The following is a 17,619-nucleotide window of genomic DNA, read 5'->3' as shown; positions in this document are numbered from 1 at the left end:
CCTGGCGCATGAGCTAAGTAAGGTTCCTCTCGGATCCGTACCACAACTGGGGGGACTCATAACAGAGTTACTCAATGGCAAATCATCCATGCAGGTACTTTCCCACCCTGGGAGCCTCCTTCTCCTCAGCGAGTGGTCGTTCCTATCTAGGCCCCACCTCCCAATGCACATCTCTCTGACGGGCTGCAAAGGCATACACGCCCAGGATCAAGTGGCCTAAAGTGGCACTTGTGAGATCTGGATGCAGAAGTTGCTCAGACGTCGGATGCAGAAGGGGCCCAGTCCTGCCCCCCCCCTCCCCTGCAGACAGGCATTTCTGTCGAGGCGAGGCCCTTGGGTGCATGTCAGTGGGCCCCAGATGTCCCTTGAGGACTCCAGCTGGACACAAGGAGGAAAACATGGACAGTCACTACTTCCCCTTCTGTACCTCACTGCCACACCCAGCTCCCTTCAAAGCTGCCACCCTCAGAACCCCTTCCTCTACTGCCTTCAGCGTTCTATTTCACTACCAGGCGAAAGTGGGTCTTTCAAACTTCACCTCACAGATAAACCTTGACCCTTCCTCCTCAAGATCCCGCTCTCCTCCCCAAAGGGCTGTGCATCCCTGCTGACCTGGGCTCGCGATCGCGATCGAGTCTGCTATTTACCCTGTCCACTCAACTCGGTGACCACACTTGAGAATGCTCCTCTTAGAGGCTCCTCGGTGACCACACTTGAGAATGCTCCTCTGAGAGGCTCCTTTCCCGCCCCCGTCAGACAGAGGCCCCACCTCTGGCACTCCTGAGGCTGCCTCCAGGCCCTCGCATAGGTGTGAGGCTGTCCATCAGTCACCCATTCCCGACTCGGGCCCTGCAGTTGCCTATGTGCTTGATCAAAGTGCCCAGAGTTCCCTTTCAGACTGGTGAGCCTGTCGAACTCTTGCCAGTGGAAGCATCGCAGGAGGACCCAGTTGTCCCGTCAGGACCCAGAGACCCCAGGAAGGAAAGGAACAAAAAACGGCAGACGTGGAGAGTCCCTACCGCCTCTCTCAGGCCCCCGACTCTGCCCCGCCCAGTGTTCTAGGGCCCAGCTGCCTTCATCACCTCTTTCCATTCTTGCCTCTGGCTGGCGCCTCTTCCAGCCTGAAGTGGAAGTGAGGCTCCCGAAGTCACCTCACAGGCCACCCTGACCCCTCTCGCTCTGTGGTCCCTCTGTCCTGCGTCAAGAGCTTTCGTCTTCCTGATCCCTCTAAACCACCCCAGGAGCCCTGCCACGGTACCCTGAAACCCCCAAAACAAAGAAACGAAAACCCCGCCACTCACCTACGCGCCTCGGCTCCGCTAGACAGCCTCCCTCCACTCAGAGGTTGGCCACATTTCGTTTGGCCCCACCTCCCAATGTAAGGCTCTCTGATTGGCTGGACTGATAGCCCTTGGCACATGCGCGGCTGGGGGGAGGAGCAACATGGTGCGCATGCGCTGGGGGAGTGGGCAACATGGTGCGCATGCGCTAAGGGGTTCGGCACGCCTAGCTCGACCAGTCGCGCCCTCCTCTTGAGGCATGGCCCAGGGCCTCATTTCACTGGGCCCAGGTCACAGCCAGTTAAGTCCATCTTCATGTGTATGTGTCTGTCTCTGATTGGATGCCAACGGAAGGGGCGTATATGTGCCATGGGAGCCAGTGGGTCCGATGGGCTGCTCTCGGGACATGAAATAGAAGCACTTACCCAGAGAGGTCAGGCGAGACTCCAGGGCTGGGCTGATCTATCAGTCAGAGACAGGCGTTTACCCTGGGGCACAGCAGTTGAGCATGCCTGAGAGGTCCGCTGTGCTTTTCTCTCCAAATGGTGCTCTGGTTGCTGATGGCCCGTGGCTGTATCTCAGAGGTCTCAGGTGTTCATTCTGTCCCCGAATAGTACCCAGGGGCCAGCTGTTGGATACCGCGCGTCCCTCCTCTAACACCCTGTCCGGCTCAGACCTCCCAGGCCCTCTATTTCTCGAACCTCTCCTCTGACGCTCCAGAGGTGTCTAGTCCAGTTCGAGGCTAAGGCCAGACTCAGGCACATCACATCACAGGCCCTCTTGAGCAAGCCTCCCCGGGATCCCCACCATCCAACCCCAGGGGCTGTGGTTCAAGCATTACTCGCCCACCAGAAGATGCCCTTTCACCCAGTGATTCACTAGGTGATCCCAACCCAACCACACCTTTGAGAGCTTCCTTCCCTTCAGAAACCAGTCACAGACAGTTAGTCCGAGCCTTTCCGATGGACATGCACCCCTTTTTGGCCGGAAGGGCGTGCTCACATGCGAGGCAGGTACAGCATGGACTGATGAGTACGGTGGCCTATCCAGGCATGCATGCATGCCTGACGGATGGCCATCAGGCACGTCTCACGATGCACACTCTGCTCCCCAAGGGCTGTAGATGAAGGTAGTCTCTGATTGCCACGGCTGGAGCCTCACCGTGGAGTCCCTTAACGGTCAGTCACACACCTTCACCACCCTGATCCAACAGAGTAATCTCAGATACTTCTATTTTTATAGGCATGAGGGTCTCACGCAGATAAAGGCCACTTTCCAGAGGATACAGTTAGGTTTGCTGACATTGCACCCATGCTTGGGACCAACACAGTTTAGTAGGAAGGGGGCCGCTAGTTCTTCCCGCCTGCCCGGCAGGCTTAGACCCGAAACAATCACACAGAAGCTGTATTAATTAAATCACTGCTTGGCCCATTAGCTCTAGCTTCTTATTGGCTGACTCTTACATCTCAATTTAACCCATTTGTATTAATCTGTGTATTGCCACGTGGCTGTGGCTTACCGTGTAAAGTTCCCAGCTTCTATCTCTGGTGGTGGCTCCGTGGCATCTTTTTGACTCCACCCTTCTTTCTCCCAGCATTCAGTTCAGTTTTCCCCACCTAGCTAAGTTCTGCCCTGCCATAGGTCCAAAGCAGTTTCTTTATTCACTAATGGTAATCACAGCACACAGAGGGGACTCCCACACCAGCCCTTCAGGTCTTCTATCAGGCTATCTTAGTTAGGGCTTCTATTGCTGTGATACAGTCCATAACCAAGGCGACAGCAGAGAAGAAAGGGTTTATTAGGGGCTTATGCTTCCAGAGTGGTAGGGTCCGTAATGGCAGGGAATGCAGGTGGCACACAGGGCACCTCCAGCTGGAAGCTGGAGCTGAGGGCTCCCATCTCAAACTGCAACCCAGGAAGTCAAGTGAAAAAGGAGGCTTTTGAAACCTAAAGGCCACCCCCCCAACCCCAGCGACATACTTCCTTCCCTCAGCAAGGCCTCATCTCCTTAGCCTCTCCAAACAGCCACCAGCCACCATTGGATTTCAGAGAGGAAGGAAACTAAAGGCAGGAAGGAGACTAGAGTCTGACATCAACAGATAAGCCTGACTGTGTTTAACCCAAGGACAGGGACTCTCCACCGGATCTATCAATCCCTGCTAAGTCACAATGTAAAGAACCCGGTCTGGGTGACCAGTTTGGGGACGACAATCTATTTCCTCTACCCCTCTGCCGGCCAGCCAACATTGAAAGTAGGCCATTCGACAGAGCAAAATGTTACCCACTTACGCTACTTCACAGTCACGCTAGCTATTGTTGTTCGCGGTGTCCTGCACGTCCTGCCCGTGTGCAAGGGTTAATCCAAAGGAGCAGAGCAAGTAGTTCCCATGTTGTTGGTTATGTTAGTTCCGGGTCTGGGAAGATAGGGAAATATCCCACAAGGGAAGCGAACGAGAATAATCACAAGACAAATTAAGACGACCAGACTCTCGAGGCTTCCTGGAATTCCAGGGGAAGACTATCCTCCCTCCAAGGTGGGAGATGCCCAAAGACACTCCAAGTCAAAGGTCTAAATTCCACAGGTGGTTCCCTATCCTCTCCGTCCCCAATTCCGTCCAGAAGCTTCTGAAAGCGAACAGTCAGACCTCAGGTAGAATCTCTCAGGGGTCCCTCCTGGACCCCTAACCCAGTCTAGGGATCGAGACAAAAGTGTGCGATATTCAATAAGCGTATCATTACACAAATGAAGTATGGACATACGTATGTCCTCGGTTGGCCGGTTCCTATCTGTCCTTGGGGTATGTAGATGAAGCATACTTTGGACATATTTTTAATTGGCCAGTTCTAGGCTATCCTCGAGGCAATGCTCTCCCATATGCTATTGTCTCCTACTAGATGGCCCTTGTCACATATGAAATGTTTTAGCCTAGCCTAAACAGCGTGGTGGAAAGCAATTAGGTCAGTCTGACCGGTTTTTCATTTCTCTCATTACCCGCAAAACCGCAGCACGGCATCCCCCAATATCCGGTCACCCACCTAGCCATTATCACCCCAGTGCCTTTCCCCTCAGAAAGAGGACGTATGGAACCAGTCCCTCTCCTCCCCAAGATTACTTCTCTCTGATTGGCTGGGAGAGGGTGTTCCAGCAGGTGGGTATTCGCAGGATGGGCCTAGCACATGCCCACGTGAGTGGCGGGCTTAGCAGGCATGGAGGTGAGCACAGCAGGCTCATGCCTGAGCCATGCCCTAGAGATGCCTCAGAGGCGTGCCTGCATGAGGCAGACCAGGAGAATGTGTGCTCACGAGGGAGGCTGTCCGGCACATAGATGCATGCAAGAAGCAGGGACCAACAGGGCCCATGTATTAGATTCGAGGAGGCTTTCCAGGGCATGTCTCCCCCCATAAGGGCCCTTGTCATCGTGAGGCTTGATTCATGGCCGCAATGCCTTCAGCCGCATTAGGGCTATGGTAGTCAGAAGGGGATGCACCTCCATAGTCTCAGATATCTCAATTCTTGTTCCCGAGTTGGTGTTGCTTTTGGGGAGACTCAGGCAGGGTGGCCTTGTGGGCAGAGGTGTGTCACTGGAGGTGGGCTTTGAGAGTGTAAAGCAGTGGTTCTCAACCTTCCTAATGCTGCAACCCTTTAATACAGTCCCTCGCGTTGTGGTGACCCCAAGCAAAACATCGTTTTCATTGCTAATGCATAACGCTAATTTTGTTACTGTTATGAACAGAAATGGAAATATCTGCATTTTCCGACGGCCTCGGGGGACCCCTGTGAGAGGATCATTTGACACCCCACCCCCGAGGGTATGCAGCCCTCAGGTTGCAATCCACGGGTTTAAAGACTCTCAAAAGGTGCCATGTCGAGTTTGCTCTCTCTAGTCCTGGCACCAACGTGAATGCCTGAAGGGACTCTGGCTAGCTTGGAATTGGTGTGTATGGCTCTGGCAGGCTTTGCCCTTCTCTCCCATTCCCTCTGCCTTGCTAAAGACGGTTAGATTACATTCCTTAAGCTAGCCACCAAGGTCCGTTCCCTCATGTGGTCACTTCCTCTTCCTGAGGTTGACTACCAAAGTCCAGCAATCCGAAGCCCCCTTAAGCTTCACCTAATGAACATGGCCAAGTAAACTTAAACACCTCATCTCAACACACGCATAAGAGAGAATCCGGTATAAGTCAGGGTTGTCTAGGTGAATAGAACCAATAGAGAAATGTACACACACAGACACACACACACACACACACACAGAGACACACACAGAGACACAGATACACACACACACACAGACACACACACACACACACATTCACGGGGTGGCTGGAATTCTTTGAATGCCTTACCCAATTGGGTGCTGGATTGTCCACAAATGGCTTTCTGCATGCCAGACAGTGGGATGATTCAGTATCAGCTAAACTGACAAGCTGGAAGCCTCGGCTCAAGGAGAACAAATGATGTAGCTGCAATCCAGGCCTGGAAGCTCCCTGGACTGTAGCTGCTGGGCATCTCCATTAGATGGCTGGAGGCTCTGGAGTCTTGTGGCCATGAGTGATGGTGACGGTACTACATGCTCTAGCTCAGGAAGGATGGAGCTAGGCTGCCCTGGCAGGCTTTCTCTTCTTTAATTCTGCCTGGGCTCCCAGACTACTGCATGGAAAATCCACACCCAGGGAGAGACCTTCCCCTGTTACTCTCCTGGAAATCCGTTCTCTCTGACAATGATGCTGGAACAGACACACCAGAAGTGAGCTTCCCTAATCTTACCCTTGGCATCTGTCAATCCAGCCACGCTGACAACATAGACCAACAAAGACACGCTGCCTTATAGTTAGAGGAGACATTTATAAGCTCAAGGAAGTATCCTGGGTGGCCATCAACACAATACGGCATGAAGAAAATGCTGTGTTACATACAGCATATAGTATCTAACACATACATGACATGACACATTCGCATGAGGGACAACCAAAGGAAAGCCTGTTATCCACAGGCAAATGGATGCCACGGGACATCACATAACAGCAAGAGAGCCACGCCAAGTGTCACATGTTCCCTTTTATCTCATACATGAAAGCCAACCAACCAACCAACCAACCAACCAACCAACCAAACACAATGAAACCCATGGAGCAGAAAGTAGGATAGGCCAGGCTGTGAAGAGGTCTGTGAGATGTAGCATCTGAGAGCAGGGAGAAGGTAGCAGTATGGCGAGGCTGCACATCAGCCATGCACATGTGTACGTGGGACGAAATGGCACCACAGATGTCATTCATTTCTAACACTAATGTTACTGACCATAAAATTAAAGATGGGCAAGGATCATGGCTCAGTGGGTTAAGTTTTCCCATGCAAACATGAGTTCAGATCACCAGCGCCCACGGAAAATCCAGGCACAGCAATACTCTTAAACCCCAGAGCCAGCATGTCTGGCGTGGAGGACAGAGTGCTGGATCCATCCGCAAAGCTCTCTGGCCACTCCGCCTGACAAAATCAGTGAGTTTCATGTCCACTGAGAGACTGTGTCTTAAAAGATAAGGCAAATCTGCAGCCAACTAAGCTGCACGGGAGGTCCCTTTTCTCAGCGGGGCCCGCTGTGCAATGGTTGCCAGCACCTTCTCACTGGGGCCTGGTGTGCAATGGTTGCCAACAGCACACTCGTTTGGAGTGACCTCACCCTGTTGCCTATATGGGCTCCCCGAAGGGACCTTGGAGACAATCTTCTGAAGGCTCTTCGAGCTCTGACCTCAATGTCGCCTCCAATCTAGGCCCCAGACAGGTATACGCTGTGCCCTAGGGAAGCCTCAGGTCACCACGGCCAGGGGTCTCACTGTCCAGGCCATCACGTCCACCTGAATCACGCCTCAGAATAAGGAACGTCGGATGGAGGCCTTACGTAAAGCCAAGTCCAAGCTCTCTGTGCTGCCAGAGGCAAGTGGTGTTATCAAGTCCCTTCCTCCCACTTTCTTGCCCTGGTCCTCCTCACTGAGTTCTTCTTTGTCTGTCTCTCTCTAGACGCACATCTCAAAGAGGTGAGGCTTCACTAAACTGAATGTAGACTGATCTGAAGACACAGTCGCTGAGAAGTGACTCATTCCTGATGGCCGAGGGGTCTGCTGCATCACCAATCCTGGTCCCATGGGTATTGGCGGGCCCCGCACTCCTGAGGGCTTCTACTGTGGTGCTACCCTTTACCCTACTAAATCATGCTCAGTAATAAATATCACATCCTGTCTGGGAAAAGAGGGGTTACAGACGATATGCAGTGTCAACCTTTGCCCTACACACTCGCACACACGGCAGGGGTGAGGGTGAAACACAAGAGGAGACAGGGAATACTGGGGAGGGAGGGAGGGAGGGAGGGAGGGAGGGAGGGAGGGAGGGAGGGAGGGAGGGAGGGAGGGAGGGAGGGAGGGATGTGATAGTAAAGGCAATGGGCTAGTAAGATGACTGAACAGGCATGTTCCACCAGGCCTGATTAGTTGGGTCCAATCTCCAGGTCCGACAACTTCAGGACTCACTCCCAAGGTCTAGCCTCTGTCCTACCTGTGTACATGTGCACGCGTGCACTCACACACACACACACACACGTAACATTTTTGTAAAAAAAAAATCCATCAGGTTGGCCTTCAAAGGAAGACTAGAAAAGAATTCACCATGAAAATTTGGGACAAAGAGTGGTAGGCAGAGCCACATGACGGGAAGGACAGGAGAATGTGATCATCCTTCCTCTCTCCCCTCCCAGAAGGCTTTTGTTCTCCATCATAGATTCATTTCTGTAATCTACACAAAGAATAGGCTTAGCTCACAAACTCCGGGTAAAAGGTCAAGCAATTTCAAGTGTGCTGAACAGGGCTGGAGAGATGGCTCCATGGTTGAGAGCTCCAGCTGTGGTTCCAGAAGACTGGGATTCAGCTAGTCACCGCCCACTTTGGGTAGCTCACAACCCCCTGTAACTCAAGCCCTAGGGGAACTGAGCCTAACGTCTGACCTTCCTGGTACCGACACACACTCGGAATATGCTCACAAAGACTCAACAAGTACACACCCAGGAAAGTAAGTGTCAAATGTACTGAACACAGATTCTCGGGATTCCTTCAAAAGATACAGCACAGGACAAGAGTACGAGAGTACGAGAATGACACAAGAGTCAAACACACACGCACGCACGCACAGGCACACGCAGAACTACGTGAGTAAAATTAAACTCTGAAGAGAGCACTAGAAAATGCTCGTGGAAACACCCACCTAAAATACTGCAGCTGTAAGTGCCTATGCACACACTCACAGGTAAAATATTTTTGACCAAAGGGAAGGGCAGGGATCTTCCAGCCAGTGTTGAATAATGCCAGAAGTGAGTCTGGATGTCTTTGGGAAATGCCAGAGCCCCACTGCAAGCTCTAAGCCAACACGTGAAGATCTGGCTCTGCCTCGGGAACCGTGTTAACAGTTTAGCGCTTCTGAGCAGGAAACTACGGGTTGTGCTCTACTGTACGTCTGAGTGAGCAGGTGGGGCTGGCTTTCCTGTAAAGGCCCATCTGCAATGCAGTTGGCTCTGTGACCTCATGAATGAATGAAAGCAAGCACGGAAAGGCGGACCCCACCGTTGTTTATTTCTTCCTGAAATAAGCAAGGTAACATTCACTTTGGGCAGCTGACAGAGAACCAAAGCAGCCTGTCGTAAAATCAAATGACATTTGCTTCCTGAATGTAACTGGCCCTGCTGGGGAGAATGTCAGGGTCAGGAGGGTCCACACTTAAATGTTGCTACTCACAGAACTGTTGGGGTTCACTTCATGGTCAACAGAGTCTCAGTCTCATTTCTAACCGACAAAGGAAAGAGAAAGGAGCTGCAGGGACTACTACTAACACCCTCTGGGCACGGCTATTGCTCCCTGTGCCTCCTCCAGGTGAGCTTCAGAAGGTTTCTTCACAGCTGTCAAGGACCAGGGACTGAAGGTACGTTTCAACAACCGACACATCCTGCTCTTGCTGTGGGAAAACGGAGAGTTAGGGGATCATTATTCCACCTCTGCCCTTAGGAAGCCATCCCGAGGCACACAGCATTACAGACCCACGACTTACACTTTCCATGATAACTCTGTCCTGCGCCTTGGAGATTTCCTTCTTCACTTCACTTTCTTCGCCACCAATGAAAGCTTTGCCATGTTCATGCAAGTCCTTGGCTTTCTGAAACGAACGAACGAACGAACAAATCTCCACTCGAGTCTGGCTTGACACCTCACCTCATGTAATTTTAAAAGAACCGACTTTGCATATCCAAAGGATGCTTGATAGGAATTCAGAGTAAGAACAGTGGCTACTTCGGCACATCTAAAGAGTTACTCCACTTCAGGAAACGTTCCAGTCGCCCATTTTAAGGTGGTATCATTGTGGGACAAGAACAGCAAAGGGACTTCTCTGGAAAATGGGTGGAGAGATGTTAAAAGGTCACGGGGGGCAGACCTGGGAGGTGAGGCATGGGCCCAGAGGAAGGAGCCATTTGCCATGCCCGTAGAATGTGATTTTCACCGAAGTACACACAGTGTGCAATCCCACGACCCTTCGGTCTAAGGAAAGCTCAAGCCAGGACTCAAATCCCTCTGTTCTCTCAGAGGACACTGCAGGGGTGGACACAGAGGAGAAAGAAGTGTGTCGCCCTCTGTCCAGAAAGGGCAAAACGCCTGTCCAGTCCCTGCCCTATTCCCAGGGTCCAGAGCAGCTTAGGAACTGATGACCTGCACACTAGCTGAACACGGGTATGGAAGGGAAGCTTGCTGGGCTGGCGGCTGAAAAGGACACAGATGGCGACTGCAAGCAGTAAAAACATTAGGGAAGATAGCGCACATGGTGCTTTCTGGGCACAAAACAGAACCAAAGCATGGGCAGGCGATGGGAGTCACTTCAGGGGAAGCTGGTACTCTGGGAGGGAAGGCGGAGAGACAGAAGCAAGCAGCCAGTGAAGCTTTCAAGAAGGTGTGTGTGTGTGTGTGTGTGTGTGTGTGTGTGTGTGGTAGGGTGTGTTGTGCAGAGGACACAGGAAACAGAGAGAACCAAGCAAGAAGGCCACTGGGAAATCTGGGAGAGGGAAAGGCCGTGTTTCAGGACAACAGTCCCTCAGGGGCAGAACTGAGGACTAGGAAAGGAGGGAAGCCTGGGTGGAAAATTTTCCCAAGAGAGTGTGATCATGCTCTGCAAAACTAATTACTTCTCCCACAAGCCGAGAAAGGGCCAATCTGTCTTCTCCTTTTATAGACACGTGGCATGGCATAAGGGTGTGTTCTGTTGACAAGTGCAATCTACCAGACCTTCAAAAATGTGTCACATAAATCTTTAGCGTTTCCAATCGTGGTTTCGTGATCCCCTATAGCTTTCTGTAAAATCTTCATCTGCTTCCAAGTTATAAGCTGAAACATAGGAGAATAATGACAAAATGTCAGTACAACTGAACATCCAACCCTGCTGCCAGTCACAGAAATCGCTTCCCGTGATGTTTTGTGTGCTGACATTTCAAGAACGCGTTTGAAGACATGCCCTTCAGTGCCAAAAGCGACATAACAAGGCCTGACCTGTCACAGAGGGAGATAGGCCGTCTAGCCGGTGCAAAAATCCTATAAAATCATTATTCAGTTTGAAATTGACATAAGCCCCACCTCATCTGTGGATTCCCACCTCACTCGCCAAAATTAAGCACAAAACGTTCCTTTGTTTATTCATAAAGTATTTTTAAGACACCGAGGGCACGGACTAGCTTCCAAGGAATCCCTTCTCCCAACCTTCCCCCTCCCACCCTCCCAAAAAATTTCTTCATCAATCAGTCATTCCCCGGAGTGTGACATCATCCCATCAACTGTATTATCGACCTAATAAGAAGGGCAGGGAAGACGAATAGCAAACATAGTGCAGCTCCTGTGGTCAAACATTCCACAGCAACACGTCAAAAGCTGCAACCACTCAATACACAAAGTCTAGAAAGGCGGGGATTCTTCACGGGTCTGCTTTCACCCGCCTAGGAAACTGAGGCAGGGACGTGACTTATTTTCTGAGCTTTCATGACGAGCAAGCAGCAGGACTATGGCTGCATGGCAATCAGCGGGGTCCGGAGAACACGCTCCTCACCGCCAGACTGGAATCTGTCTCCATCTCCCTCAGATTCCAGGCTCTGCTTCCCTAGTTTTGGAAGTCAGCATCTTTGGGAGTACCGCTCTGTCCCCCATCAGGATGAAAGACTCCTCAAAGACAGCACTACTCTGTGTCCACGAACACTTAGCTGCCTCTGAACGCTAAGGCTCCACCTGCTCTGCCACAGCCACAGGGACTGCTCTCACTCTGCCTCCCTCGTCACTGTGTCAGAAGTCTACCTGGGACCGCACCCTCACCCTGTCCTGCACCTTTGGCATCTGCCCTGCGCGGATGGTATAGCTTTCCCTCTGAGCACCCAAGCCCATAGCTTCTCCTGCGCTCTCCAAGCAGTGCCTACTCCGCCTCCCTCCTATGCTGGCTCCTAAGCCATGACCACACCACCCCTCCACAGAAAAAGAAGCAAGCTGGAGAGGACGGCCAGTCTCTCGGGGACACAAGCACCACCCTCCCTGTCTCCCGATGCTCATGTGCCCTCCTGTCCTGTCGGGTCCCTTTCCACGTCGATAGGCAGCATCAAAGCCCTGCCACGTCGGAAACAGACAAGGTGGCTCTATTCCAAGCGAAGAGCGACACTCACAGCGAGGTGTTCTTCTTGCTCCCTTGAACTCTCCACATCGTCCAGCCACCCCTGATGCAGGGACTCAAACATCTGGGAGTGCATGGCGTGAAGCTCTTGCCTGTGAAACACAGTCACAATTACTGAGCACTGTCACGCCGTGTGAGGCTACGGCAAGGACGCACACACTTCACATCTTGAGACAACAGGCAGGCGCAAAAGAGAAAGGGGACATGAATTAAATTGTCTCCTCAGAGGCAGAAATATCACTCTCATCCCAGAAGAACTTGTCTTAATTTGCTACCGGTGTCATCACTTTGTGCGTCTTCCCTCTCGCACAGCGAGGGTGCTCGGAGGCACACGTTTCCCAAGATGGCATTTCCGGCTTAAAATTAGAGTCATCCTCCCTTCCCCTTATGGAGTAACCTAGAGAACCTGAAAGCCCAAGCCTGTGTACTGAGGGCAACATACCCTTCATCTTCTCGGAGTCACACACACAAAGAGTGCACAGAACCATTTCCCCACACGGGGACGACGTTTACCAAAGAGAGCGCCGATGGCACATCCTAAAAGGTACAGTTTTGAGGACCACAGACGCCGGGCCTTCCTCACAGGACATTATCTGTATTGTCATCTGAGAAGTGAGGGACTGTTCTCTTACCAGTCTTGCTGCAGCTAACACACCTGAGCGGCATAAACGAGGGGGGCGGTCCTCCAGCTATGGACAGGACTAGCTCACAGAGAAAAATGCAGTGCTACCTAGGTCCCATTAGCGACTCCACTCAGCACGGTGTCACAATGGCAGGCGGGAGTGACTTTGGAAGGAAGAGCCAAAGCTGTACAGGTTTCCTTTACAGAGGGTCGGTCACAACTTTACCTTGACTTCTGCTGCGCTTTGAAAATACTGTGGAGGTTTGCATTCAGGATTCTGAAAGAGGCATGTATATCCTTTTCAAACTGCTTCCTCTTTGCCAGGAAGGCCCGGGTAATGTCCCCTAGTCGACAAAGGAAATGGTATCACTTTAAATCAAATATCCACAGGAAGGGGAGCTCTTTCATCCCTGACATACCACCTACACCGTAACAGGAAGGAGTATGTACAGATCTGGTGTTCATTTTGTTCTTTGTTCTATTTTTAATTTCTTAAATTTTAGACCGCGTCTTGCGTAGCCCAGGCCGGGCTCAAACCTGAGGGGGAAGCGAGCACGACCTCCAGTTCTGGATTCTCCCGCCTCTACCTCCTCTGTGCTACCAATGCAGAAGTGGGGGCATCGTGCCTTGACGAGTGACCACCACTGACAAACCATTTTCTGGAAACCTCAAAAACCAAGCAGTTCATTTGTACCACAAAGAAGGAATGCTGTCGGGCATCCTTGCTTGCATGAACTGACTCTATACAGCGACAAAGAACTGACGATGTCTCTCTAGTAATGCTGTTTTAGGGTCACCTACACAAGTAATAAAAAAGCTGTCTCAGCTTGAGGGGCGTGTGGTACTCTGACTTGGCTACCGTGGACGACAGACCACAAGCTAGTGTGGCATGCGCGATGTTGATGTTCGCACGCCATCACACTCTTCTTGCCGGGCCACGGCCTGGCTGCCTTCACCATTCCCTGACAGGCTCATGGATGTGTACGGCCTAAATGCTGCTCTCCAAGCCCTTCCTGGGCAGGGGTTCCTGGAGGAGGGCAACTTTGGAAAGCCAGAAAAGTGACTTAATTCAGAAGGTGAAAAACAGCTGCCGAAATGCCACATACCATTCGTGCAGTAAGATAAAAAGCAGAGATCAACCTGCTTGCCCATCATGTCCAGGGCAATGCAGGAAGCAGGACACTCTCCCCCCCCTCCCCGCCTCAGTGACAGCTGCAACATCCCCCTGTTCAGAGCAGCTGGTCAAAAGTTAAGCTAAAGGTAGCCCCTAGACGACAATGGCAATTTACTCTTCCGAAAATTAATAATAATGATGATAAAAATCCATCCCCTGAGCGACAGAACTGTTAACAGACTCCTGTTGACTGGCGACCACGTTCTCACCACGCGTGAGTTGTAGGGTCGGAAAGAAAGCTCCTGGACTAGCAAGACCTGCTCAAACACACCTTTGAAATCCCGGTTCCTCTTCTGAACAGGCTCCCTGTGGAAAATGCACACAAGAATCCTTAACTGAGGACAAACACCCTAACTTCGCTCTGAAGGAAAGGCAGGCGAGGCACGCGATTTCGGAGAGACCAGCGCTCATGTGAGGCAAAGTCGGATTTGCCTCTCCCGGGTCACTGGTTTTATTCCTTTGTTCAGGTTTTCATAGTGAACCAAAGAGCTCACTGCAGATACATATGGGCACACGGTTAAGGGTTACTTACTGGAGCGTGGGTGACTCAAAGTCAGCCATATCCCCGGGAAACCAACCTCAGGCTGGGTGCTGGATGACTCATGAAAACTGCATCCCTGGCCTTCCCAGCCCAACTGCACTCGGCTCCACAAAGAGTCTCCTCTCGGCCAGCAGCGGCTTTGTGTTATGTTGTGACAGCGTAGGGGTTTGTATACTACATGCTTACCGGAGCCCATTCACTGTACAGCACTGACGGGTTTCATGAAGGTGTGCCCAGCCGTCTTTCGTGAACTGCAGCCGTATTCACTCTCCTCCTTCCTCAATGCCCTCCCGCTACTCCTCCTCTATTACCCAGACAGTGTCTCTTCAACCTTCGTGCCACGTGACCATACTCCACCTCCAGAGTCGGCCTCTACTCCTCAAACCTTCCCCTCTATGGGCCATTGCCTGCCTCTCCCCAGTCTCCCTTCTGAGTTGTTCGGGTGATATCATTCTATGGACCTATTTATAATCTGGGATCCTCAAACGAGAGAAAACGGCTGACTGTCGTCTCTGGCGCTGGCTTATTTCACGAAACACCAAACTCTCCGTTTGTAGCCGTCTCCCAGAAAAGGGCAGAAGTTTCTGCACAAAACCACACTGAAACTCCCTCCTGGGTCAGGCCAAAGTTTCTTTAAGACATCACCTGGCCTCCTGCACGTTTGATCCTGAGGAACAGCCGCCCATCTCACTGGTATCAGCCGCCGGATCGTTTGCTGCACCGAGAAGAAAGGAAAAACCTTTGTGAATGAAGTGTGCTGTTCTCACGGTCCCACGTGGGAAACAGCTTCAGTCTGGGGTCCACAGAGTCCATCGCCGAGGGCAGTTTTAAAGTACTCTTCCAGGAACTCATGACCCACCCCAGCCCCACCCAGGTGAAATTCAACTAGGCCTGAGTCTGGGGACAGCAGGCACTTGTGCTTGCACAAGCCTTGCAAGGAAAACCACCGTGGCCCACGGGTTCTTCAGAGGCCTGTTGGCCAAGGCCAACTCCCTTGCACCTCAGCCACGGGGAAGAACATCGGCTGGGGACAGAAACCCAGAGCGTGCTTGAGAATCACTTCTCAGCACGCGAATCCCCACACCCACACCTGGAACTCCGTGGAAAGACCCGGTTAGTACTAGGCCACCCCGGTGCTCCACCCGTCAAGGAGCAGCAGAATGTCCCCCCTCGGTTAGGATCCCCCCACCCATATGCCCCATATCAGTTGTTACCGGGGGTGACTCGACCTGGGTTCTGCAAGTCATCTGATGGGACATTCTGATCAACCCTAGGGCGCTTGGCACTTCTCTCTGTATCTTTCTGCTCCTTGCTTGACATGCCTGGGGCTCTGCGGGGCTGGGGACGACTCCTGAAATGTTGGTGCACACAGACAGTAAAGACACCGAGAAGAAGGTCGTGGTCGCAGTGGAAACAGGGACCCGGACTGCACAGGCTGTGGCCATGAGTCCTGGCACTCTCTGTGCTGCAGCCAAGAGGAGGGAGGAGGATGACACCGATATCCCGCAACATCCAATCACATTCTGTCCCGATTTTCTGTCTGAATGCAGCGCTCTCCACAGCCCTGTAGCCCTGGGTCTCGGCCCTTTCTGATGACTTCTTGCCCCCAGGATAGGACTGCTTGGGCCGGCCCCCAAACCAAGTGGCCCAACACCGGTGTCTCATTAACCCAGACACCAGCCCACTGACGGCCAATGGGGTCACTGGAGCCAAGTCCCTGCACTTCACGCTTGTGTCCTGCTGAACACTCAGCTGAAATCCCTACCCACTCTGAGTCTGCATGTCTCAGAAGCAACACATGGACTCCAACATCCTTGAAGGACCCAATGGAGGCAAATGCAGAGGTTCGCCAATATACCCACCCACAGTGAGTGACACACAGCCTGTAAGCGGGCACGAGGCCCCTGTGCTCACAGACAAGCACTACGGGAACTAGGAATGGTAAGCACCCAGGCTTGTCTCGTCAACAGAAGGGATGCCTACGTCTGTTTTCCAACCAGAAGACCTGGAGAGGATGCTGTTAACAGCCTGGTGATCTGTGCTGTCTGCAGAGCCAGGCCACACCCGGATCTCCCAGATTATTACGTTTGACTCTCCCTCCCTAGACCTTCTTCACCTTTAGTTTGGTTTCTCGGTCAACACAGCCCATCCTTAGGGGAGATGGCCCATGGACGTTACAGCCTGGTGACCTCAACGCTATCCGCGTGACTGAACCACACCAGACCCCAGGTCCCTAAGCTATAGAACCCATCTTCATGGTAGAGGTCACATGTACGTTGCAAGAGAGTTTCTAGGTAGTTAGGCCTCCATCTTCATCCTGCACATGTTACTGAGATCATTGTTACCAGAAATTTTTCCCCCAAAATTGTGCTTTATTTAATCGTGTCAAAAACAACCCGCCTGGGGTCAGTCTCTAGAAGTTTGAACCAACATCTGCTAAATAACTAAGGTGCTTGCGGACAGATTTCATTTTGATCTCGTGGGGATCGTTACTCTTTTCACCGTGGCATTTGTAGGGAGCCCCATGACGATCCACACCCCTCTGTGATGAAGTGCAGCCCCTGGGGGCCCTTCTATTTGCCCCTGGGCGTCACCGCACAGGCCAAGTTTGGATCTACCAGGCACAAGCCTGATCACCTCTGCACACTCTGACACAGATTCTCTTTTAATAAGCAGTCACCCACCAAGAGGAGCCTACTCCAAGACCTTTCCCTCAGAAACCTCTTTCTCTTTAGAGGAAGGTAACACTTAGACACTGCCTGCCTCCACAAGCATGCTTTCCTCCTGGCTGGAACAACACCTATGCATGAGAAATGCCTCGCATGTGGGCCCAGCTGGTGCACATACATGAGGAGAGTGTGCGTGTGTGTGTGTTTGTGTGTGTGTGTGTGTGTGTGTGGCAGAGTGGGGGTGGGGTAATGCCTCTGTGTGTGTGTGTGTGTGTGTGTGTATGGCAGGGTGGGGGTAGGGTAATGCCTGGCGTGTTTGGTAGGTGATACAGCACCAAGTACTGTGGATCCAGGCTGACTCTGATTTGGGAAACAACAGATCCTCAGAAGAGGGACCCACCCAGATAACGTGACCACACTTCAGCCACATTTCCCTGAGAGTTCTCTTCCCTTGGGGGGCTTGTCCCACCTGAGTGGGCCCCACGTCCCCGAATGGGATGACGTGTGCTCAGGTGGAGAAGCATGCAGGCATGCATGGGCCCGCTGCAAGGAGCTAAAGGACTAGACCCATGCAAGTAAGGAAGCTCGTATGGTGACCTGGACTTGA

The 17,619-nt window shown here is 52.1% G+C and overlaps 1 protein-coding gene and 1 pseudogene across 1 annotated transcript; one reads left to right on the top strand and one right to left on the bottom strand.

Annotated features, from left to right (window-relative positions):
* The first annotated feature begins 6,823 nt into the window (after positions 1-6,823).
* LOC130868717 (small nucleolar RNA SNORA70) lies at positions 6,824-6,999 on the top strand (annotated as a pseudogene).
* Positions 7,000-8,869: 1,870 nt separating this feature from the next.
* On the bottom strand, positions 8,870-15,683 carry LOC130868030 (X-linked lymphocyte-regulated protein 5C-like). The gene is made up of 8 exons (XM_057760263.1): positions 15,558-15,683; positions 14,989-15,058; positions 14,074-14,108; positions 12,855-12,972; positions 11,999-12,098; positions 10,587-10,685; positions 9,364-9,468; positions 8,870-9,270 (listed from the first exon to the last, which is right to left on the bottom strand). The coding sequence occupies exons 1-8, from the start codon at positions 15,661-15,663 to the stop codon at positions 9,196-9,198; spliced, it is 708 nt and encodes a 235-aa protein (XP_057616246.1). The 5' UTR covers positions 15,664-15,683; the 3' UTR covers positions 8,870-9,195.
* Positions 15,684-17,619: the final 1,936 nt, after the last annotated feature.

Source organism: Chionomys nivalis, chromosome X (genome assembly GCF_950005125.1).
Source record: "Chionomys nivalis chromosome X, mChiNiv1.1, whole genome shotgun sequence".
In the NCBI taxonomy this organism is placed as follows: domain Eukaryota; kingdom Metazoa; phylum Chordata; class Mammalia; order Rodentia; family Cricetidae; genus Chionomys; species Chionomys nivalis.
The sequence above is the reverse complement of the archived record's forward strand: the minus strand, read 5'-3'. Positions and strand labels throughout refer to the sequence as shown.